This window comes from Homarus americanus, unplaced genomic scaffold (assembly GCF_018991925.1).
Source record: "Homarus americanus isolate GMGI-L3 unplaced genomic scaffold, GMGI_Hamer_2.0 scaffold57965, whole genome shotgun sequence".
Taxonomy (NCBI): domain Eukaryota; kingdom Metazoa; phylum Arthropoda; class Malacostraca; order Decapoda; family Nephropidae; genus Homarus; species Homarus americanus.
The window spans coordinates 2,159,156-2,186,307 of NW_024725031.1; the positions used below are offsets into that span (position 1 = coordinate 2,159,156).

General features: G+C 40.5%; 1 protein-coding gene across 5 annotated transcripts in view; it reads left to right on the forward strand.

Moving 5' to 3' along the window:
• The window catches only part of LOC121864631 (facilitated trehalose transporter Tret1-like), a 37,893-nt gene extending 11,118 nt beyond the window's left edge, over nt 1–26,775 (forward strand). For 2 of the 5 annotated variants that reach the window (XM_042363729.1, XM_042363732.1), the window contains exons 2-10: nt 15,758–16,225; nt 16,439–16,699; nt 16,847–16,975; nt 17,538–17,747; nt 19,444–19,640; nt 20,490–20,640; nt 24,062–24,205; nt 24,708–24,811; nt 26,371–26,775. In XM_042363729.1, the coding sequence (XP_042219663.1) occupies nt 16,129–16,225; nt 16,439–16,699; nt 16,847–16,975; nt 17,538–17,747; nt 19,444–19,640; nt 20,490–20,640; nt 24,062–24,205; nt 24,708–24,811; nt 26,371–26,514 (1,437 nt within the window). In that variant the 5' untranslated portion in view covers nt 15,758–16,128 and the 3' untranslated portion in view covers nt 26,515–26,775. Of the gene's footprint in view, nt 1–8,935; nt 9,098–15,757; nt 16,226–16,438; nt 16,700–16,846; nt 16,976–17,537; nt 17,748–19,443; nt 19,641–20,489; nt 20,641–24,061; nt 24,206–24,707; nt 24,812–26,370 lie in introns of those variants that run through there. The other 3 variants (XM_042363730.1, XM_042363731.1, XM_042363733.1) reach the window with 3 other exon arrangements.
• The last annotated feature ends 377 nt before the right edge of the window (nt 26,776–27,152 follow it).

Here is a 27,152-nt window from a genome sequence, read left to right on the forward strand (position 1 = left end):
TTGGGCTTTTGTGTGCTTTATTGTTTGCCCTATGTAGGGCAGGGAGTGGGGGACGAGGATGTCAGGACGAGGACTGTGTGTTTGGGAGGGGGTGGTGTATGAGAGAGGAGGATGTGAGGAAGGGAGGGTGTGTGTGAGAGGGGTGGGTGTGTAGGATAGGAGACTGTGTGGGAGGGAGGTTGTGCATGAGGGGAGTGTGGAGGTGGGGTTCCAGCACCAAAACAAGACCAAGGTCATGGACAAGTTATATGCCAAGGCGCTGAATGAACCACGTGTCACCATCGTGTTTTATGATTTCTCCTTTTCACGTGAACAGAAATTAATAAATTAACTTATGCATTGTACGTAGTGTGTTGGTATATTCTAGTTTCTCTTTTTGTCTGTAGCTCCGTGTGTACAGGTGTGTGCTCAGATTCAAATTCAGATTTGCCCCACGCAGCTCGAGGTCTAGCGGCCAACACGGAGTTCACGTGTGTGTGTGTGTGTGTGTGTGTGTGTGTGTGTGTGTGTGCTCCCATCTTGTATCCATGAATTAGGCAATAATCTTCGTTTTCAAGGTTTTGTGTGTGTGTGTGTGTGTGTGTAATAATAATATAATAATAATAATAATTAACAGTTTATTGAAAAAGTTCTGCAGCGAAGGTTGAAAATATACATTGGACATAAATGACTTATTACATACATTGGTGGTTTAACAAAGCTTTCATTAGAGAAAGGTGAAGGAACATACAGTGAACATACGGATTAATGTTTACACGTAGATCATGTGAGCTAAGGTGTTGAACAGCAGACACGTAGTGTAATACTCCCCACGGATGGCGTTATGAGGGGCCTGACGTGGTGTAGTAATCCCTCACAGATGGTATTATGGGGAGAGATCAGACAAGTCTCAATGTTAGATCTATTCACCGAGAGGTTGCCTCCTTGTCAAGGCTGAAGATATTTGAAGATGGATGAGCGGAACTGCTTGGGATTGATTATATGACATAGGAATAAGGATTCAAGGACCAGGTTTAAGGTAGATGATAGTGGATAATTGATGGGGGTAATAATTGCCACAGATAAACCTAATTCGGATACGTTATGAAGGAGGAGATTGACATTTCTCATAATTTTTGGATTTACATAATTTCTGTTAAAGATAAGACGAGTAAATGAGAACGAACTTTCAGTTATGGTCGTACTTGGGATGGACAGTAGTAGTAATAATAGTAGTCGTAGTAGACGCTGCAACAACTGAAGGAAAAACATCCCCAGCTGTCATGTTCGAGAAAAAACAGGGGGATGGTATGAAAAACACTGAAAAACACAGGGAGGTGCAGGCCCTTCAGGCCTGGATGCAGACAGGTGGTCAAGCATCCTCAGCACTAACAAGTTTGGCGACGCTGCAAGTGATCTCTGCAAGAAAGCTAGCAACCTCATGCTGCCATCACCTACAAGCTCTGATGGCCTGCCGCCTCATTCCCTGAACAAAAATCCAGGATGTAGGCCTATAGGGGTGGGGGAAGTGCTGAGACGGATCATTGGAAAATGCATAATGGAGGTATTCACCAATGATGTCAGGGCAGCTGCAGGGAACCTGCAAGTGTGTGCTGGCCACCAGGCAGGGTGTGAAGCTGCTATTCACGCCATGAAAAGATATTTCAGCAGCGTGATTGTGAGGCATTACTCCTGGTTATAATAATATTAATGGTTGCCCTCGTGTAACGAGGATGGCCGCAAAGGGCCACATAGGCGTGAATTTGTTTTAGGTGTAGAAGCTGTCGCCAACACAACAGCCACATCCTAAGTTAACGAGTTGCCTGACCCAGTGTTAAGGAATATTCCGAGAAGACCAGACAACTCGCCAACTGCACTGGTTAACCATTATCCCTGGAATACGATCCGCAAATCGATTGACATCTAGGTCGCCAATTACTGCAGGGTAAACTGAGGCAAATGGCGTAAAAACGTCACATAGTTTCACCCTGCCCGGGTATCGAGCCTGGGTCCGCTCGCTTGAGCGGTGAGGATGCTGATCATTACACCACAGGTCGCTTCCAACGCATTCAACATAATCAACTGCGAGGCTACACTGCACAACATACAGACCTCTAGATAACCAGCTAGGCCCCAAAGTGCCACCAACAGTCAATTGGGGAACTTAGCAGGGGATCCGGTCGCCATGGCAATGCATGCAATAGGTCTTTCCATGCTCCAACACACAATAAACTATGAAACAACCGAAGTCAAGTAAGTGGCTTATGTTGATGACCTTACATGAGCAGGAAAAGTTAAGGACATCAAAAGTGGTGGGACCTGGTAATATCACGGGTCCACAAATAGGGTACCATCAAATACCAGCAAATCCTTCCTCGTTGTGAAGCCAGAACACTATGAACAGGCAATAGAGTTGTACGGCGAAAGTGAGGTCAAAATAACAAAGGACGGCCAAAGACACCTAGGTGCGGTAGTCGGCACAAATAGACTTCAAGACCAAGTACGTAAGGGAAGGTAAATGAGTGGCTGAAAGAAATTCAAGCTCTGTCGGAGATTGCTAAAACTGAGCCACATGCAACTTTTGTGGGCATTCACCCTTGAGTCAAGCATCTCTGGAATTACCTGATGCGCACTATCCCCGATATTGGAAGAAGCCATCAAGGTCGCTTTTATCCCAACACCAGTGAACCCTTATTACCCCAGTAGGAAGGTCACTCCTTGCACTACTACCAAGACTGGGAGGATTGGGATTGACTAATCAGAGGAGCTTGCTGCCACCGAACAGCAGAACTCTGTCAAGTTCATGGCAGCTCTCACTGAGCTTATAATTAATAGCTCAGAAGGCAACAAGTCAGGTGGATACCAACGAATTAAACAAGATTCGACGGTCCATTACGACAGAACAGCAGCACACCCAAAGTGATAAACTTCAACAAATGATGTTGCAATTGTCAGAGAACCCAAAAAAAAGTAGCTATAGCGCAGGAGGTGGGTGCCTCGAGCTGGCTAACAACGTTACCAATATAGGAAAAAGGTTTCAGCCTTAATAAACAGAATTTACAGATGCCATTGCTCTTAGGTATGGTTGGCCAGTAGAAGGTTTGCCTCCCAATGAGTGTGTGGCTCATCCTACGACATCGGCCACGCCATGGTGTGTAAGAAAGAAGTCTTTGCATGCATGAGGCATGACCAAGTAATGGATTTCACAGCAAATATGTTGGAAAATCTACCATGACGTCACGGTGGAACCGACCCTCCTTCCATTGGACGATGAGAATTTCCATCACAGGCCCGTTATAGAGCAACCCACGTTGGTGTCAACTTGATTAATGTTAATACGTATAAATTACCTGAAGGACATTCCCACTGTGAGTTTCATAATAAATACATCAGTTTATACGAGTCTAATATATATATATATATATATATATATATATATATATATATATATATATATATATATATATATATATATATATATATATATATATATCTTGATAAAATCACACGGATTTTATCAAGATTTATCTTATCCACGTTTTCATTGTGGATTTACATGAAATATATATATATATATATATATATATATATATATATATATATATATATATATATATATATATATATATATATATATATATATATATATATATATATATATATATGACTACCTGAAACGTGACTCGTAAAAACTTTCGGTGGTTATATAATCCACTCGCAATTCAGTCATCCACTCACACGATCGTCGCACTCACAAAGTAGAGGGGCGAAGCCTGCAGACACGTGCATGTTGCGTGTCATGCCCCTGACTAAAACCAGTGACCTTGAGTTATTTGAGGTTTGGCTGCGACGAAGAACGTAAATTATCATCGTAGAACGTAAACCTACGTGTTCTTAACCATCCATATTGATATCTAACGCCTTGTCTTTTCCAGCCACTGACAACCATGCCCTGCACTATAGTGCGTTTTTTCTCAGCTGAGAAAAGATGCCCCGCCCCTTCTCATGAATTACAGCTGATTGGCGATTTCAAACCTGTCCGATTTCGTCCTGAAGTAATGATGTATTTTTAAATGAGTTTATTCATAATCGTTGGGATGACCGTTTCTGACGAGAAAGACATCAAGCTAAATTATATAAAGATACATAAATTCATTATTTCAATCATAATTACGTAGGAAGTTTATCAGAAGTATTATACATGAATTAACTGTTTAATTCTGGTAGCATACTAAGACAAATTACATATCAGTAATACTACATTATACAAAAACTAACATTTTAAAAGATTAGAATCACATTGAAATATTTACACCGCCGTCAGCAGAGGCGGGAAATATGAAGTTGTTAGCAGTCACATTTCTATTTTTTTTTTTAGTTTGTATACAGTACTTGCAGAATCGCCGCCCTCCGGGCGGCTCATCCGCTAGGCCACGGTAGGACGCCACCCTCCGGGAGGCTCCACATTGTCTCACTGTTCAGTCTCCAAAACTTCTTCTTCCATCAATAGTTCATTAACGGTGTATGTAAGTTCCACCATGTTTTTCACTACAACGGTACAGCAAAGTATATTTTTTTAGCATTAAACTGCTATTATTTTATTGTCTAATCATCACTACATATAACACCACCCATCATCACTACATATAACATCATACATCATCACTACATATAACACCACCCATCATCACTACATATAACATCATACATCATCACTACATATAACACCACCCATCAACAGTACATATAACAACATCCATCATCACTACATATAACATCATTCATCATCACTACATATAACACCACCCATCATCACTACATATAACACCACCCATCATCAGATCGGTAAAGTAGTTTCCGAGATTCTCGTGCGGACACACAAACAAACAGACAGTCTTCTTTGATTTATATAGATAGAATCATCACTACATATAACACCACCCATCATCACTACATGTAACATCATCCATCATCACGACATATAACATCATCCATCATCACCACATATAACATCATCCATCATTACTACATATAACACCACCCATCATCACTACATATAACATCATCATCCATCATCACTACATATAACATCATCCATCATCACTACATATAACATCATCATCCATCATCACTACATATAACACCATCCATCATCACTACAGATCGGTAAAGTAGTTTCCGAGATTCTCGTGCGGACGCACACACAAACACACAGACATACTTCTTTGTTTTATATATATATATATATATATATATATATATATATATATATATATATATATATATATATATATATATATATATATATATATATATATATATATATATATATATATATATATATATATATAGATAGTACAGTATATAACTTACAGCATGTTACATTAGCTTACAGATCGATATTTTCAGTTAACTTTTTACTGTTCGTAGCGATATTAAAAGTAACAGTGTGTGTCCGTCGTGCAGTATGTCAAGGATCGAGGCCACCAGAACCGTTAGCCGTCTACAACCTTGGTCACTTCAGCCGTCTACAACCTTGGTTACTGCCAAAACGATTAGGTTGTTGTCTAGACGACTAAGTCAGTGCCAAGACAACCAGGGCAATGCAAGGACAAGATAGCCAGAGTCAAGGGAAAAAATACAATGCTGAACATTACGGAAAGATTTATACCCCCGGCAGGCACAGGAGCATGATCAGAGTGAGGCGACAAGTGGCGATGGAATATCAGTAGTTTCCCCGCATCTTCCACATACTATGTTACATACATCTCCCGCTCTTCAATTTAGGCATTTTTTATTGATTGCTGTCCAGTTTCTGGTTGGAAGGTTGTAAATACATACGAGGAAATAGAGTAGGGGGAAAGAAGATTTATCTGGTATTTTATCTTTAACGAGTTAGTAAATCACATCCTTCCACTGCTGTCGTTGTGTATTTATTGACTCGGCCCCAGGCAATAAAAGAGTATGGGTTATAAACGTACACAGGGGAACAGTCTCAGTACGTGTAAACACTTGTATGGCGCCAATATATCTAAAAATGAAAATATAATATCTCGCTGAAACGAATTCCTGATTTATGGCTAAGAATGAGAGACGTGGCAAGTGACAACAGTATTTCCTCTTAAGTTATATTTATGAAAACAACTAGTCGGCAGCTGCCAGGGAATCTTACACTGAACTTCGTTTTATAGTTCTTTAATTTCAATCAAAATATCTAACGTTTATCCGGAAATGTTTATGATTTTTATGATTCGGGTTAAACTTACCTAACCATTGGGTCTGGTGCCAAGTAATAATATGCTCCATTGTTGATGGTTTGCATAAGTAAAGTTGGTTGCCTATTTGCACCAAACTTGGGGTAATTACATGTGTAATGTAATCGATTACTCCAGTACACATAGAGTTCCAACGCACAGTATTCTAATATACATGCTACTCAAACACACACGGTACTCCAACGCACACAGTATTCCAACGCACACGGCACATCAACGCACACGGTACTCCAACACAGACGGTACTTCAACACATGGTATTCACCACATACGTACTCCAACACACACGGTGATCCGATGCACACAGTACTCCAACACACACAGTACTCCAACACACACTACTAAGTGTGTTGGAGTGCACGATACACACAGTATTCCAACACACACGGTACTTCAACACACACGGTACTCGAAAACACACGGTACTCCAACACACACGGTACTCCAACACACTCATTATTCCAATACACACGGTACTCCAACACACACGGTACTCCAAAACACAGGACTCCAACACACACGGTACTCCAACACACACACAGTATTCCAACAGACACGGCACTTCAACACCTACGATACTCCATAACACAGTACTCCAACACACACGGTACACACACAGTATTCCCACACACATGGTACTCCAAAACACAGTATTCCAACTTACACGGTACTCCAACACACAGTATTCCAACACACACGGTACACCAAAACACAGTATTCCAATACACACGGTACTCCAACACACGGTATTCCAAAACACAGTACTCCAACACATACACGGTACTCCAACACACAGTATTCCAACACACACGGTACACAAAACACAGTATTCAAACACACGGTGCTCAACACACGGTATTCAACACAGTACTCAACACACACGGTACTCAACACACACAATTACTCAACACACACATTGATCCAAAACACACAGTATTCCAACACACACGGTACTTCAACACACACGGTACATGAAACACAGTACTCAACACACACGGTGCTCCAAAGCACGTATTCAACACACACACGGTACTCCAACACATGGTACTCCAAAACACAGTATTCAACACACATGGTACTCCAACACACACAGTATTCCAACACACACACGGTGCTCAACACACATGGTACTCCAAAACACAGTATTCCAACACACACGGTACTCCAAAGCACACAGTATTCCAACTTGCAGTACTCCCAACACACATGGTGCTCAAAACACAGTATTCCAACACACACGGTACTCCAAAACACAGTGTTCAACACACATGGTACTCAACACACACAGTATTCAACACACACGGTACTCCAACACATGGTACTCCAAAACGCAGTATTCCAACACACACGGTACTCAACACACATGGTACTCCAAAGTACAGTATTCAACACACATGGTGCTCAACACACACAGTATTCCAACACACACGGTACTCCAACACACATGGTACTCCAAAACACAGTATTCCAACACACACGGTACTCCAAAGCACACAGTATTCCAACACACACGGTACTTCAACACACAGTATTTCAACACACACGGTACTCCAACGCACACGGTACTCCCAAAACACACGTTACTCCAAACACACAGTATTCCAACACACACAGTACTCCAACACACACGTTACTCCAACACACGGTACTCCAAAACACACGTTACTCCAAAACACACAGTATTCCAACACACACAGTATTCCAACACACACGGTACTCCAAAACACACGGTACTCCAAAACACACAGTATTCCAACACACACGGTCCTCCAAAACACACAGTATTCCAGCACACACAGTAATCCAACACACACGTTACTCCAACACACACGGTACTCCAAAACTTTACGTTACTCCAAAACACACAGTATTCCAACACACACGGTACTCCAATACACATGGTACTCCAAAACACAGTATTCAACACACACGGTACTCAAAACACACACGGTACTCCAAAACACACAGTATTTCCAGCACACTCGGGTACTCCAAAACACGGTATTCCAACACACACGGTACTCCAGCACACACACGGTACTCCCAAAACACACGGTACTCCAAAACACACAGTATTTCAGCACACGGTCCTCCAAAACACACACGGTACTCCAAAACACACGGTACTCCAAAACACACGGTACTCCAAAACACACAGTATTTCAGCACACACGGTCCTCCAAAACACACAGTATTTCAGCACACACGGTACTCCAAAACACACGGTACTCCAAAACACACAGTATTCCAACACACACGGTCCTCCAAAACACACAGTATTTCAGCTCACACGGTACTCCAAAACACACGGTACTCCAAAACACACAGTATTCCAACACACACGGTCCTCCAAGACACATAGTATTTCAGCACACACGGTACTCCAATACACCGTTTTGCCTACTAAGTCAGTGGAGCCATGCAGTCTATTTACATAAAGGATTTTCGTCAGATTTAAGATAAACTAACTAAAACAAGCTGTAGTAATACCTATGACAAAAAATTACACTAAAGACCAGAGATCCTTATGTCTCTAACCCAGAGGCAAGATGTTCTCAGTAAGAATTCGTCAATGATAATGATAAACTTCATCAATGACCTTTTCTACTTGACGTCACGTGCCCGTTCACTACTTCTTATGCCCTTGTCTTCCTTCCTATCTATCACCCTCCTCTAATCTTGCGTCAGTGTCTGTAATCCTAGTGTCGTGTGAGGCCGTGCCTTGTCACTTCGTGTGTAGAACAACTCAGCTTGGTGACTCCTTTGAAATGTTGACACTCACTAAATGTGACTAAGAGACTTGATGTAGTAACTCAAGTAGGTTATCTCCACCTGACTAATAGGTTAGTAATAATACATTGATAACAAGCGTGCCAGTCGAGGTATTATGCCAGTTACCAAGAATGTATGACATTTTCATATTTGACATAATAATAAGCAAATATAATCATGAAAGTACAGTAATCATGATTATGATTAATTTTATTTATGATCGTTTATGATTTTCTGATGTTGACTGGACCCTATCATGACTGGTAGCCATTTGCCTTACAACCTTATGATACAATACAGTATGTATGTGGAAGCAAGCTGTCTTCAGATTAGCCCCCTCAGCTTATGTCACCTTAAAATTAACCCCCCTAACCGTAACTTAACCTAACCTAACCCCAACATAGCACTAGGGTGTTAATCATCAGGTGAAAGTTGATCCCTAATTTTCTTCTTTACATTTTTTTATTACGACGTGAGGCCGAAGGTGTTCTTGTAGTATTCCTGTGCCTTTATCATTCCCTGGATGGTGTTGTAATGGCTAATTTTCGCCCGTGTGTGTGTGTGTGTGTGTGTGTGTGTGTAATAATAATAATAATAATAATAAACGGTTTATTAATAGAGTTGCAGCCGGTGGCTGAAAATATACAGACTTACATTTGATTTAGACATAATGATATAATATGCATTGAATACATTTACAGGGCTGTACAGTACATAAATCGGGAGTTGTTTATTATTTTAACAATAGATGGGATGGTGCTGTTCTTATATCTATCGGTGCGGGCTCTTATGGGCTGAATTTTGTTGTAGTGGCGGACTGCGCGAGTTGGGTGGGGGGCTGCCGGTGGCAGGAGGTGGCGATGGCGAGAGTGGTGCAGTAGTCCACTGCCAAACCTTTCCAGTGCTTGGTGGTGGAGGTCACTGAGGGATGGAATTTCCAGGGTGGAGAGAGCGTTGGTGTAGCTGGAGTATTCTGCGCCGAGCATGATTCTGCAGGTCCTTTTCTGTACCTTCTCTAGCTGACGTTGTTGGGTGGAGTTGAGAGAAGATGACCAGGCTGGTGACGCATACGTTAGTTTGGGGAGAATAAAGGCGTTGTAGATGGTCCTCAGCTCTGGCATGGGTGTCCCAAGTGACCTAAGTCTTCGTAGCATGTAGAGACGGTACGAGGCTGCCTTGACTGTGTTATTTACATGGGCCTTCCAGTCAAGTTTGTTGTCTATAGTTACACCCAGGAGTTTGGCAGACTGCACCAGCTGGAGAGGATGGGCACCCACTGTGACTGCTGGGGCTTGCACTGGAGTGGTGGCGGTATTGATGTGCATGACTACGGTTTTGGTGTGGTTGATGGTGACCTTGTTCTCTGTAGTCCATGCCTGTGTGTGTGTGTGTGTGCAGGGGCGGATCCAGGAATATCGAAAGGGAGGTACAAGAAGTTGTGGATGGGGGAACAGATTGAGCCAAGTGAGCCCACCCAGCTTTTATTTTGGGGGGGGGGGGGGGCGCTGTATGCCCCCACCCAGAAATTTTTTGGAATTTGACCAATATCATGGGTATTTTGAGGCCATTTTTAATCCATGTACATTTGATATTAGGAGATATTCTGAAGTCAATAGTAATTACGTTTTACTATACAAAAATGCCAGAGTACAATGCTTCATTAAAGAAAAGGCATTGGAATTTTCTGATGAAAAGGGGGGAGGGGGGGTCCGGACCCCCAGGATCCGCCCTTGGTGTGTGTGTGTACCTTACCTAAGCTAATAACCAAACGTTGTACCGTACTTACTAAAAATTTATATCCAATTAAAACACGAATTTCATATTTTGGTTCAGCTTCTATTTATTAACCAGTACATTCAGAGATAGAAATATTTATATTACTTGAGTTGATTATGATACGTCATGCACCTGCACCTAACATTTGACTTCCTGTAATCTGCTTGTGTCAGGTTTCCTTGTAATGATTGATTACGTAAAATAAATCTACTCTCACATTATCGTGAATTTCTTAGTTATCAATCTAAAGTAATTTTAATTCACATTATTTTTTCCAAGGAACGTAATCTTCTGGTGTTCACGGGACCATCACAACTGCCTAGTGTGCCTCATGGCTGACTAGCTATCAACAAGTGAAGTGCCTCTGCACCTCCTCAGATATACGTGAGATAAGGTGTCGTAGCAGCGATAAATCATAATTATCAGAGTCAACACTCCGACGCACTTACCGATAATTTACAGTTTTATTTTTAAAAGAAGAGGAAGACTGGTTGACTGCAGAGTTCAAAGAGGATCGAGTGTGAGGAGCAAAGATTAAGTGAGGTTAAAGGTTGAACCATCTAAACAGTTTCACGTGAATCTTTCATGAACAAAATTACTTAGCCAGCTGTCGTAAAGTTTATAAATGATATGCCTCCTTGTACTTACCTTTCCATACTCTTATTAAAGAACGTCACTAGAATAATCAGTTTTATCTGAGCATGACTGGCGATGGCATTGGGAGTACTGGCGTTAAAAGAGATGTTACTGACATTAGTGACCTAGAATATGCACCCTAGGGTACTGTGTTCCTCCTAAGTTGTTATTGAACCCCTCATAGTGTTTCTTGACGCCTCTACTAACACGATAGCAGCACACACGCACATCCCATCGCTACCGAAGCTCCAAGAAGTGGTTGTGTTGTTCCCTCCCCGCCTTGAACCAGACTGGCATAAGCTGTCAACCCTGTTCTTGGTTCTGAGATACCAGGCTTTGACAGTTACTGATCTAAATTTTAATGACATTATTGAGATTTACAGATGCATCTACAGAATCATCCTTCTATGTTCTTAAGGCTGTTCCTTGTTGCAATTAGTGAATATGTTTCATCGCGGACTAAAACATAAGAGTAGAAACGACATAGACCCAGTAGTCTGTGCCCTCTGTAGAGTAATAGTAGCGGTTGTTGAATTGATTGATTGATTGACTGACTGATTGATTGATTGATTGATTGTGGTAATTAGGCTAAATCCCCGGTGATGCATCAGCCTAGGTAATATGTCGCAGAATTAAAAATAAAATAAAGACAAAATACTAAGATTAAAAAAAACAAGGTAAAGGACATAAGTAACAAAGACATAAAACTTTCGTAAAAAAAAAAAAACCTAAACGTTAATAGATAAAACTCAAAACTTCTATAGAAGGCCGGTTTCCTCCATAATGGAGGATGTCCTTCCTCTAACCCCCCACAACCAAAGAGATAAGGTAAGACACCCCGGCATTAGAAGAGGTGCTAACTACGAAGATTTCTGAGATTGGGGCACTTCACCAAGAGGTGTCGAACAGTCAATGGGACCAGGCAGTTATCACAATAAGAAGGGTACGCCCTCTCCATTAAAAAACCACTAGTCAGCTGTGTGTGGCCAACACGGAGGGGGCCAAACCAGTCTCCCGGCGGCGCGACAGTCCCTGATATCCCCAGGAATCCAATGCAGGATGGACGTTGTGGAGCTTGTTTGCTCCGATAGCATTCCATCTGCGTTGCCAACTCAAGCAGATGGGAGCTTTTATTACTGGCTTCATATCAGAGGCAGGTAGAGGGGAATGATGTGCCACAGGGCGAGAAGCAGCTGCTTTTGCCACAGCATCAGCACATTCGTCCCTCTTCTCCCCCACATGGGCTGGAACCCAGCAAAAACTGACTTTCCAACCCCGATGTTGGATGAGAAACAGCCACTGTTAAATATCTAAAACTAAGGAATGGGGTGATGTGAGACTTGCTAAAGCCTGGAGACCACTGCGAGAAAATCGCTAAAAATTTTAAAATTGCTATAAGGTTGGGTAGAAATAATCTTGAGGGCAAGTAAAATACCTGACAACTCTGCCATACAAATGGATGCCATAATGGGGAGACATAACGTCCAGACAGAAGTCGGGAAAAACTACCCCAAAATCCACCCCTGCATCCAACTTAGAGTCGTTGGTGTAAACTGGGATAGTCCCTCTGAGAGAAGCAGGGGGACCTCTGCTTACCAGTCGTCTCCACTTTCTCCTGGAGAATATATGGGAAATGGAGGAAATCCCCCAGGCTCTTAAAGACGCCCCCACCGTTAATATTTATAAGAACAAGGGAGACCGGTCAGACTGTGGCATTTACCACGGGATCTCGCTACTGTCCGTAGCTGGCAAGATTATCGCCAAAGTCCTCCTAAACAGACTTCTTCCCGAGGCGGAAAACTTACTCCCAGAATCTCAATGTGGCTTTAGACCATTACATGGCACCACTGACATGATCTTTGCTGCCCGCCAGATACAGGAAAAGTGCAGAGAACAGCGTCGTGGCCTGTACATGGCTTTCATCCACCTAACCAAGACCTTCAACTCGGTCAACAGGGAAGCCCTCTGGTGGACCCTCAGCCGTTCTGGCAACCCACCAAAATTCATTGCCATTGTGAGGCAACTCCACGATGGCATGCCCGGCAGTGTCGTGCACAATGGCACCCAGTATGAGTTCTTCCCCATCCAAACGGGGATTAAACAAGGGTGCGTACTGGCACCAACTCTATTTTCCATTTTCTTGGCTGTCTTCCATACTCGTGCCAGCGCAAATTTAGCAGGCGGGGTGGACATTCAGCACCGGGTGAATAGTCTTTTAGGACGATTCCTGGCAAGTACAAAGGTGTCGGCAGCTTTCATTACTGAACTTCAGTATGCAGATGACCACACCCTTGTCACTCACACTGAACACGACCTACAGGAGATCCTGAACACCTATGCAGATGCTTATGCACACTTCGGCCTTGAGGTGCATTTGCGTAAGACTCAGATCCTCTTTCACCTTGTCCCTGGTTCAGCCACACCTCCACCAACCATCCAACTTAACGGTACTACCCTCACTAATGTTACCCACTTTCGGTATCTCGGCTCCCACCTGTCCACAACCGCGTACATTGATGAAGAGATTCAGCATCGGATCAGATGTGCAATTGTGCATCCCAAGCCTTTGGTAGACTCCGAAACCGTGTCTTCAGCTGTTGGGAGCTGAAATTATCTACAAAGTTACACGTATATTGAGCAGTGGTCCTCCCCACTCTGCTATATGGCAGTGAGACATGGGTCACATCAAGGCACTTGAAAACTTTCACCAATGTAGTCTACGTTCCATCCTCCGTGTTCGCTTGGAAGACAAGAGAACAAATACCAGTATTTTTGCTGACACCAACTGTAGGAGCATCGAGGCTACCATTATCCATGAACAACTACGCTGGACTGGCCATGTTACCCGAATGGACGACAGTAGACTGCCAAAGCAGCTACTTTACAGTCACCTAACGAATAGTAAACATAACGCCGGCAGGCAACTGAAGAGGTATAAGGGTAGTCTTAAGGCTCCCCTCACTTGGGAGACGATTACTCCACACCGTAACGCTTGGAGGAGCACCATACAAGATGTCAATACTTTCGAGTTAGCCCGATTGCGCTAGATTCTAGCCCTCCACATATGCAACTTCTATGATCGACTCTGCCGGTCCCGTATCGGCCTCTTTAGTCACCTCAGAACTCACCAACCTAGGTGACATCCTTAATAACTCATATCATGGTTATGCACATCAACCTCTCCTCCGACATTGTCCCACCTCCTTCCATTACCCTAGGTCCGAACACACTCCAGGTTGTAGATTCCACGAAGCTCCTCGGCGTCACCATAGACAACAAACTAAATTGGAAACCACACGTCAGTGAAGTTGTCAAAGCCTCCAGTTTCCGTCTCCACCTGCTCCGCCGACTCAAGTCCCTCGGAGTTCCTGCACACGAGCTCCTCAGTGTATACACAACATTCATACTTCCCAAGCTCACCTATGCCTCCCCCACCTGGTCTTCCTCCCTAAATGCCACACAACGTAAACACCTAGAAAAAGTGCAAAAGAGGGCATGCAAGATTATTCTCTCCCCTTCCTACTCCACATATCAAGAAGCGCTCAACACACTGACCCTTTCGACTCTCACTGACCATCACCACGACCTCATCTACAAATTTGGTAAGAAGCTTCTACACCATCCCCGACACCGGCTCCTACTACCACCTGACATCCCCTGTCCGAGAATTGCTGTTCGACACCACAACCGCATCCAGCCCATACGTGCACGAACTGATCGCTATAAGAACAGCCCAGTCCCAACCATTGTAAAAATTATCAATAACATGTAATAAATCAGTGTATTCACTCCCGGTAAACACTGCTCCTTACACTGTCACTATGTTGAAATGAACTGTAGTTTGAGCTGATCCCCATCTAAGTTATTATATGTCTTATTTGTGTCACTTATGTCACTTGTATATTATTTGTAATTCGTAACCCATTCCCCAAATATGTAACTGTAAATTTTCAGCCTTCTGGCTGCCAAGCTCTTTCAATAAACCGTTAATTATTATTATTATTATTATTATTAATGATAGCTAAGTTAGTAGTAGTAATACCCAGGAGCTGTTCTAGGTTACGGATTGTCCTCATTAACAGAGGCAGATTTTTGTGCCGAAAATCATATGAGTCTTATAAAAAAAAAGTCACTGTTCATTAAGTTATAATTAGATAAAACCAGGAACAATATTTAATGTTAAACAGCAGACAGAAAACTTTCATAAAATCATACCACATACATGTGACATATACGTAGACGTAAGTATGCTAAGCGATATATTCATCATTTGTTCTGTTGAATTGCTTCACTTCTTACCTTGATCTTTAATCCTATAGGTTCGTATGAGCGCTCAGTCCACCACTAACAGCGGGGACAACAGCAAGCATAGCGAGACCAGCAACAGCCAGGAAGAGAACAGACTTCAACAGTAAGACAACGACGAGATAAACACCTTACACAGTACCAGGGAGAGGATGGTCAAAGTGTCAGCAAGAACAGCAGGTACAAGGAAAAAGGCAGATTTAGCAGCATAAAGAATAAACATTAAGGATAGCAAGAATAGTAAAAGAGACGTAAGTAGAGCATTAACCTCAGAAGCTGTCAAGAGCAGCAGCACCAGTACCAGCAGGCACAGCTGAGGTAATAAGACAAAAACATTACTAAGAAAAGTAGGCATAGCAACGGTAGTAGCAACAGAGACAGCAATATGGCGGAGATGGAGAAGTCGGTCACACAGCTGGTGGAAGAAGTGGAGGAGTGGAAGAAGCCATCCCATGCCACCCAGTACTTTGCTGCTTTCTCGGGTAAGGAGTATACAGATGTGCACACGCCCACATACACACATGTGCAAATATACGCACACATAACCACACCTGGGTACGTACAACAAACACATATGCACTCATGGTTACAGATATTTTTAAAAGTTTCTCCTCGATTTATTGATTTATTTTTTAATGTATGACATACTTTATCAACATCTTACTTTAACACTCTATGTTTCTCCTCCCGAATAGCATCAATGAGTGCCATGGCTGTAGGCGCAGCCATCGGTTACTCCTCCCCTGCCTCTGCTGCACTTCGTTACACAAACTCCTCTGACGAAAATTCCGATGCTTTCTACCTGACCAAGGGGGAATTAGGTTGGTTCTCTGGGTCCCTCAGCATCGGGGCGCTCACGGGTTGCATGCTAGCCGGATTATGCATCAACAACATAGGCAGGAAAGGCACTATGCTGGTGTCTGTCGTGCCTCTCTTGATTGGCTGGATCCTGATAGGTCAGAATCTGTTGAATGTGGTCCTCCTGTTAGGCAGATATATTGCACTTGTATCACTTTTTAAATGTGTTCATACCTGCATTAATCATCCAAGTGATTGTCAAGGTACCTGCGTGATTTTTCGTTTTCTTTATTCTGCCTCCTCAGGTTTAGCTCAAAACCTAGCCATGTTGATTTGTGGACGCATCTTGTGTGGAGTGTGTACAGGCATCAGTTCCCTCGTCGTGCCCACCTACACCACCGAGTGTGCATCTAAGGACATCAGAGGAGCCTTGGGTAAGCAAACTGGCATATCCTCTCATCGTCAGTACATTCATTTCACTTGTTTTCTGTGACTAATCATCACCATCGTAACAAGAGAAAATGGAGCATACTGTAAATGAGAGTCATCGTTTATAACAGTCCTAGTGAACTGGCTGTCAGAACAGAAAAGTCGAACTTAAAATCTTATCTTCAAAGCATTTCTGAGGTGCATGCGCATCTCTGTGCCATTATTAGCTATTCATTTTCAAAACTGTAGCCGGAGATTGCAAACAGGCAAGAACACAGTCAAACAGACACTCTCCTTTATATTAATATATTAAGACAATCTACACTAATCATCCCAGGTTGGTAAAACATCAGAGGCAATATTAGCTTTCTAAGAAAAATATTTCATTCACAAGATCATCGAATTTAATTCCTGTATACTGTATATGTTAGATGGCTCTGGATGTGTCTGATGAAGAACTTCTTTAATCTTGGAGAAAAAGAACTCAAATGTGCTCTTGTGACCAACCCTCTATTTAAACTCAACCGAATATTTCCTCAAAACATGGAAAATTTTCTGCTGTTTCAGGAACGGGTTTCCAGTTGTTCATTACGGTGGGCATTTTGTACGCTTACCTGTTTGGTTCAGTGATGGAGTCATGGCGGTGGCTGACAGCGGTGTGTGCTGTCCTGGGTCTGGTGTTCCTTATGCTGGCTGTCTTCCTCAAGGAGTCGCCTCACTACCTCCTCTCTAAGGGCAAGGAAGCACAGGCCAGGCAGTCTATGCAGTACTTTCGAGGTCAGGATTTACAGTATTAATTTTTTTTCATTTGACTTTTCAATCAGGATATCTTAGTCTTCTTATTCACTTGGTTATAAATACTGTATAGGGTTATCTACTATTATGCTGTATTTCAACAGTATGTCCCTTTGCCTTTCTAGCAGGCTATATAATCTTCATTAATCTCTCTCTCCCATTTTCTGCCAGTCATTACCAACTACTTTTTCAAGCATAATTTTCAAACAATTATTTTCAACAGTTTCATTTGGTGATAATTTTCTTTAAAAAGGCACGAGTAATGCAAGAAAGATTTATGAGTACAGTACCGTACTTTATGGTTTATAAGACGCACAGGTATATAAGAAACACTCATATTTCAGCAGGAAATATTGTATTTGGGAAGAAATCTTGTGTGTGTGTGTGTATTTTCTCCTGTAACCATAGTTTTCTTACAATAAAGGGAAAATAAAATCCAAATTAGCAGTGATATCTCCGTTAGCCGGAACAACTGGTGGAGAGCACTTCCAAGAAAAGAGAGATTTCCGGGTAACGAGACGACTCTCTCAAAGCCGGAAAAAATCCCTCATCCCCGGAATTGCACGGAATTTTTTCGGTAACGGAAAAATGTTCTCGGAAGTTCCAGAAATTGCCCATTACATTATATATCGAACCCGGAAAAAATCTCTCATCCCCGGAATTTTCCGGGTAACGGAAAAATTTTCTCGGAATTTCCAGAAAATGCGTCTAATTTCCATCTCTCAAACCCGGAAAAACTCCATCCCTGGGATTTTCCAAAATTTTCTGGGTACCAGGAAAATTTTCTCTTAATTTTCCGGAAAATGTGACCCTCGGAAAATCGTTCCCAAATCCGTAATTTTCGGACAATTCCGGCTTTGGGAACGATTTTCCAAGAAAATTTCAATTCCAGCTATCGGAGAGTTCCGGGTTTGAGGGATTCTGACTAATGTCGATATTACTGTACTGTATTAGTACTCACTCAGCTGTTATTGTTACGATTGTTACTCATACTAAGATGTCCATACTCAATCAAGCCCAGAGTACTGTCCTCATATCTGAGGGTTGATGACCACAGTCCTCCACTCTAAACGTTCTCCAAAAACAGGAAATGACAACTAAATACAAGTCTTTGCTGCACGACAATAGATGATGTCACTCGCTAGTGAGACACTACAAATGCGTGTTGATGGCTGTTGATGTTATTCACCATTATCATCTTAATTATAAGTTTCTTTCAAAAGCTAAAGGACATGTTCTAATAAAAATGATAAGATAAATGTTTCAGGTATCACATTAACTCAGAAGAGTTGGGTGCCTGCCATACAGACTCTAATCGTCTATGGTTATCATCAGTACAGTAGTTATAAATCCATCTTTTATATTTACTGTACAATAACAACATAACATATTTTTAATTCTGGAGTTGGACTGGGTAGAATTTAGCCTGCTGAAGACAGCAACTGGGGGATTCATTAATCTACTGGAGTCTGCAACTTCACATATAAAATGCAATTTGATTTCTTTAGCCATTTAAAAAAAGTCATATTATACATTGTAAAATGCAATATAAACTAAAAAAAAAATTTCACCTTTGCAATTCATAGAATTAGGCAGAAAATGAAGAAAGCACTTAACAGTTTGCCTCTGAAATCGAAACAGATATCATCGATTTACGCTTATGTTATCCCTGCTACAGGTAAGTCCTACGACATCGAGCTGGAGATGGCGGAGTTGAAGCAGTCCCTAGAGGAGTCGTTGCAGGTGAAGGTGAAGATGAGTGACTTGACGAAACCTTACATCTTGAAGCCGCTGATAATCACTATGCTCCTGATGGTGTTCCAGCAGATGGCCGGCGTCAACGCTGTCATCTACAACATTGTCATCATTTTTCAGGTCACCCCCCCCCCCTCTCCGTATACCCTGTTAATTATTCTTCTGAGCATCATTCATATCATTCACGTCTCGCATCTTCTTTTCCTCTTCACTTGTCCTGATCCCTCAAGATATCCTGATTTCCCCCTTCCTTGTTTTGTATTAGAATAAAATCAAGCCAGAGTATCTATTCCAAATGTTCCACCTCCCCTCATATGTATTTCATTCAATAATTAGAACAGTTGCCAATTAAAATATTTCTCTCTCCTACACATACACACAGATTATAATCACATTAAGCAAGTGGTTATAAAGCATTAGTTACTTTACTCAAAGTGTATTAGATCAGCAGCTTCTTGAAGGCGAGTTTCTGGTTTTTTGAGTCCACATCTGATGGCTAACATGTTGATGTTTTAAGCTAAGCTGATCTGAAGCTGTATTAAGCAGATCTCAGACTGACGTGGACTAGAGGTTCAGTCTTATACCTGTATCAACAAAATATAAATTACATCAACATTTTCTACATTTCATATTATTAAATGTACAGTATTCTTAAAACTTTGGATTGATTAAATCTAAATTAAAAATTTTATAGAAACTTTATAGTTGACTCATTATTAACATCATTGAGTTTCGTTTCTGTTTTCTAATATCTTGTTTTAATCATAGTTTAAAATTTTTAATTCTGTAGGAAAGAGTATGGTATTTCAGCAGCAAAAACTTTTGGAAATCCGTTTTTAGATATCATATTATTTGGAAAATCTTAACATATTTTTTAACCAAACATTAAGAGGAAAATTTTGTGTCAGTTAGGAAAGTGGTTCTTATACCTCAGGAAAACAGCTGAGTACATAGAAAGTTCTCCCGCAGGACTCCGGCAATACGTTATCCGACGACATGTGCACCATTGTCGTAGGTGTCGTGCAGGTCCTGGCCACCGCCTCCTCCACCATCCTCATCGACCGTGCCGGGAGGAAGGTGCTCCTCTCCCTCTCTGCTTGCTTCATGTCAATTTCCATATGTGAGTGTAGTGTCTCATAAGTCTTTGCATAAAGAGTGTGAACCTTTCAAGCATGCAGGTATCCCCCTGGTTACGGAAGGGTAACGTTCCTAAAAATCTTTCTGTAAACTGAAATTTTGTAATGCGAAACCTTTTTACCATTGACTCCCATTATATAAGTTAAGATGCGTACCCAAGGAAAAAAATTTCAGCCCAAAAAATAACACAAGCATATACAGGTATATGAACGAAAATAAACACATACAATGATTAATTCATGATGTAACACGACAATAAATGCACACACTTGATTTTAACTCACCAGAAACAATGTTGAGTGCTGCAGGAGGTGGTGAGGTGAAGTGGTGCTACCAGAATTATTGGGAGATACCTCTTTAAAACACCAAGTTTAATGCCCAATGCAATTCCTTTATGGGATCTTTTATTACCACTGCTTTTACTTAAACTTGATGGTCTTTTTCCACTCATCTTGAATAAGGGTACACAGTAACACAGATGCATAACTGAACACAAACTGGGGAAAGAATTCTAACTGAGCAACATCACTCAGTTGCTGGCAACTGGAGAGGTGAGGTGAGCTACAAGACGGATTCTTGGTGGTAGCCTACCACCAAGAATCAAAACGAAATTTTTTTTTTTTTTAGTTTTGGTAAAAATTTGGATAAAATATTGCATTTTTGTAATAACAAAAATCCATATGGGCGATTTTTTCCATAGCCCAAAATTATGGTCAGAACTTCAAATTCCCATAAGCGCGCTGCTTCTGACTCATTCCTGCCTCTCTGCACTTGTTTACACTTACCATGAGTCTCCAACTATGTGTTTTTTCGTTATTTTCGACTTTGTGTGTTATGCAATCATGCCTAAATGTTCAAGTGATAATTCCTCTTGTGCTGAAGCTTGATGTGATGTGATAAGGCATAATAAGGCGTAATAAGAATGGTGATGCACCAGCAAAGATTGATTGGTAGTCTTGATTTTTTCGTTATTTTTAACTTAATGTGTTATGCAATCATGCCTAAATTCCCCAATGATAGTTCCTCTTGTGCTGCCCCTCTTGTGGGCAGCTTGATGTGATGTGATGTGATAAGGTGTAAAAAAAAGTTGTGATGGACCAGCAAAGATTGGTAGACTTAAACTTGCTGCCTAGACTGTCTCTACCATCCTCAACACAGGTAAATGACTGTCTCAACTTATACTTTACATTCCTTATTTATTGTTTAGTATGCTTGCTTTATATGCCTGCTTTTTTTTCTTTTGCTTGATAGTGTACACACCAGAGATATATGCATATATCAAGGGTAGATGGGAGTTTTTGCTGGGTGGCCAGTTGTATTCTTATGAGACTAATTGCTTCGATAACCATTGATTCACTAGCCAACGACTTTTCACGGTCCCTGTATCAGGGTATGCCTGTAAGTGGTACATTTTTCATAGTCATCAATAAATGCATTATGCCATATTCATTCATGTAGTATTCATTTCCATAAGCAAATTTATGGTTCCTTGTCCCTGCACGTCAGTAAATAAACTTACATAAAGGAGAGACATTTACTAGAAATCGGGAATAAAAAGCTGCTGCCACAAGATGCTGGAAGGTTTCTTAACTCCTGTCCTGTCACTCTTCCTGTACACTACTCTGAACAGTGTAGTTTAGGTCTGTCTAAGACCTATTCTACTTGCATGTGGACTCCTTAATTTGTAAAAGTGGGTGATGGTTCCAGTCCATAACAAGCAGAAATTTGGACATACCGTATATGTACTGTACAGTCATCCAAAGATCCAGCGACCCCACCCTGAGTCTCGTACTGGCAATTTTTCGTGGCAATACTTGGTAAAGTAAGGCTGTGTGTAAAGGTGATTGTGATGGGTGGATCTATTTTTGGCTGTATCACTATCGGGTAGGGTGGCCAGACGTCCGGTTTTTAAGCACTCTGTCCTCCGTCCGGCGCTACCTTGAGCTGGACGTTAATTTGTCCTCCTTTTTGTTGTCTAACTAAAAAAAATTATATAAATTACCTTAGGTATACTTAAAACAGCGGGAACTGAAGGCCATAATAACCATTAAAGTATTTTTATTATGTCGTTGCCATTGTTAACACTGCTGATGAGCCGCAGTGTACGACAGTACTCGTCAAGTTGTCAACACCGTCATCACGTCCGAGATGGACAGTAACGGACTATTATGTTATCATGGTCAGTCTGCCCAAGGCTGCAGTGGAGAGTGGTTGACTTTTTTGTTCTTCCTTCAATTTGGTTAGCATATGCTGTTTGAGCAAGAGTAAAAATGAATATTCATTTCTTTCAGTTCTTTATTTATACTGTATGAATGCATGTATGTAATATATACAGTGCGTTTCAATTTTTTTTTTTAAATTACCACAAAATAGCATTCATCTCATTATAGTGATATTTGACAAATCAACAATTCTTCTAAGTATATTTTGTATATTTTTTACAACTCTTTATATATATTCAACTCATCATTAAACATACTTAATTTAGGTTAAAAAATAGGTGTCGCAAAAAAAAATAGAAAAAAATTTCCTCCTTTTTGGAAATTTGAAAATGGCCACCTGAGGATAATTAGATATTAAACAATCCAAAGGTAGAACTTTAATAATAATAAACTATTCATTGTTATTTAAGGTAGTGAGAAGCTTCCAAATGTTCTTATACATTATTTGCTGAAACAATGAAGAAAATTTAATCTGAGAATCTTGTGGCAGCCCTTGTGTTTGAATTACCACTTCATTAATATAATTTCTTCATTATTTAAGCAAATACCTGTATACGAACATTTGGAAACTTCTCATGATCTTAAATAACAATGAATAGTTTATTATTATAAAAATTCTACCTTTGGATTGTTTAATATTTATCCTGACAGTGATAGAGCTAAAAACAGATTCTCTAATCACAATCCCCCCATTACATATATCCTCCCTTCACCAAGTATTACCGGATAAAATTGCGAGTACAAGAGCCAGGGTGGGGTCGCTGGATCTTTGGCTAACTACATTTAGATGCATCTCTTCGTAGAGTCGGTGTTATCTACAAGTACATTTTAAGGAAAGAACCAGCGGGCTCACTATTACTAATATTGTTGGGGGGACACTAGTTTGCTTCTTTTTCGCCTTTTTTTTCTTTTTTACGGCATTAGCCCACTAAAATAGAGCAAAATAGTAAATAAAAATATAATATAATACAATATGTCCGGTTTGGTGTCACAAGTATGGGTGTTTAATTCGTCCTTTTTTATATAAAACAGGTTACTTATTTTTCTATGTGTATAGTGGAAGGTGATAATTACTTGAGAGAGCATTAAGAAGCTACTTAGTTTGATATGTACTTCATTACCATATTAATTCCTGCCTCTATGTTCTTTGAAAATGGCTGGTGTGGTGGCCACAACACATAGTCTGTCTGGGTGTGTTCTTCTACGAGAAAAATAAGGACGAGACGTGGGCGGAAGATACTCTGGGTTGGCTACCGCTCACCTCCCTAATAGTATTCATCACTGCCTTCTCCATTGGTTATGGACCCATCCCCTGGATCATGATGGGTAAGTGGCCCAGGGAGGATGTACTCAAGAAGACTCTTTATGAATTGATGAGAGTAAGACATGATTAGATGGAGTAATGGATGTTAAGGTTATATTATCTGTCATTTACTTGGTAAGATAAACAGATGAAGAGAAAGATTACTGGTAGATTATGTATCATAACTTAGCTACATAAGTGATATTTAAGGAATTTGCAATTACAGTACTGTATTTAAATTTCATCTGCTAGCCATTATTAGCTATGACAGCCAAGTGGATAGAGCGCTTGCATCCTGACCAAAGGGTCACTGGTTCTTGTCCAGTCCACCCAGCTGTGAAGGTACTACCCAATTTTACAATAAGGAAGCATTTTAGATGATATGTCGAGCGCATCATTTTAGATGATAGTGTACGGGGGTATATATCCATACTGTAGAATCTATTATTAAATTATTTGTTGAGATATACAGACAGCACCTGCACGTTAAATAAATTCTCAGAGTATTGTTTATCCGTGGGCCAGGTGAGCTGTTCTATCCTAACGTGAAGGAGGCGGTGGGTAGCATGGCTACCACGCTCAACTGGACTTTTGTCTTCATCATCACTTTCACCTTTGAGCCTTTACAGGTAAGACTATTCTCTGTTGAATACCAGCAACATGTTTGTGACAAACTTGATGTTTTACAAGAAAAGGGTACTGTACACAGTACAGTAGCTGGTGTTTTTAAAACGAGAACCCAGAAGTCTTACCTAAATGGATCAAATTCACTGCTTGGAAAACACAAATAATAAATCCAACTCTCTCTATACCCTACTAGGAGATATGTCTCCCATTACAAAAATTTATAAAGATCATAAAACTAATTTGCACTGTCAGAGGGTCTTGCCTCATCATTAGCATTTCTGGCTGAATACCTTCACCAGGCTATTTCTTGTAATACACACCGACACTTACGTCATTCAGTGTCCTCAGACTACTCCAAAAATTTTCACCCAGGGTTGATATTTTAACCCAATGGGTAAACCAAACCACCCTTCTCTCCCCCTCACACCCATTGGACCCAAAGCAAAACAGTTAATCTCCAGAAATGGGAAGCTTATTTATTACATAGTACTGTACTAAGTGTGCAGACTCCAGCCCCTTTTATGACATCATTTCCAAATCTTTCTGTGTACAGCGGTGAAACGTGCACTGTATTTTGGTGTATGCAGCCCTACGACCCTATTCCTTGTAACCTAAAATCTCACTGGCATAGTACTTCCGTCACCATTTAGATATTTTTCTTTTGTTTTACAATGCGAGAGAGAAGATCTCACCCCCATCAGTCCATTTGTTGATATGGTAGTTAAGTCCCACAGTTCATAGATTTGAACTAGTGTTGTGCTCGGCAAAAAAAGGAGGAAAATTGTGTGAGAGTTTGGGTGAATGGACAGTAAAGCTCCTTTTAATTGGATTTTTGCTGAATATAATGAGTAGGTGACTGGAATAGTCACAGAAAATAGGATGTAATTTAAAAAAGTATTATAATTTCATTTATATTTCATTAAATTCATTTGTTTACTTTTTACCTTTAGGATAAACAATGAAGTATAACAGCGGTCCTAAAATCTTTTCAGTGTAAATATTCTGTATGAACCATGGTAAGAACTGGAGTTAACTACAGTGTTGTAATAATACATAAAGCCAAAATACCTGTTTTCTATGGGAAAATGAGGCCAGTAACAATAATTTTCGTTATTTTTACTAATTATAGTGTATGTATATATATATATATATATATATATATATATATATATATATATATATATATATATATATATATATATATATATATATATACTTCATTTTTGGTCCATATAACACGCTGACTTTGAACATATAATCAACAACCTCACCAGCCAGGACTCGAACCCTCGACCTACTGCGTAGGACTAGGGAACGTTACCGACTAAGCCACAAGGACACTTAGTCGGTAAAGTTCCCTAGTCCCACGCAGTAGGTCGAGGGTTCGAGTCCTGGCTGGTGAGGTTGTTGATTATTATATATATATATATATATATATATATATATATATATATATATATATATATATATATATATATATATATATATATATATATATATATATATATATATATATATATATATATATATATATATATATATCATTGTTTGTCTTATCTAGGATGCGATCTACACCTATGGTGCTTATTGGTTCTTTGGGAGCATTTGTGCCGTCAACTTTATCTTCTGTTTGCTGTGTGTGCCTGAGACTAAGGGGAAGACTTTACAGGAGACGACTGCCCATTTCGGTCATCCACCTTCCTAGGAATACTGTGACGGTTATGCTATGACATAATTAACTCTACAGGTTTTCCTTGTAATAACACAACATAGTTTTTGTTTTTTGCTGGACACAAGATTTCACTTACAATACTTGAAATAAAAAGTTTCATACAAGTGATGAGTGAACACTATCTGGTAATCCATGAACAAGTGTATAGTATATATTTTTTTATAATGTAGTTCCGTAATAATTTACATTATACATAACTTCACAAAACTCAGATAAAAAAGAATAACTCTTGCAGGTTTTGTATCATTCTATCATTGTTTGTTAACGAGAACATGATTGATCTCAATCAATCCACGACACCTACTATGAGAGGGAGACCACACCAGAAGAACCTCCAGGCTGCCCTATCACTACACATTGCAGATGTCCATTGCTTGTTAAGAGTCGATTGTAATACGTCAAATGCTTCTTGAGCTCTTTTGCATTCTAGTTGGTTCTCCCAGTAAATACTAACTAGGTTTTTCATCCTACTGTAGTCAGCTTTGTCTAGATTCAGGATTGTCTCCGTACATTGGGGTGGATCTGTGTTCATGATGAAAGTGAAATCCAGACTAAGGTGATCACTCGCTCCTAGTGGATCGCTCCACCATACCTTCCTCATTACGAAATAT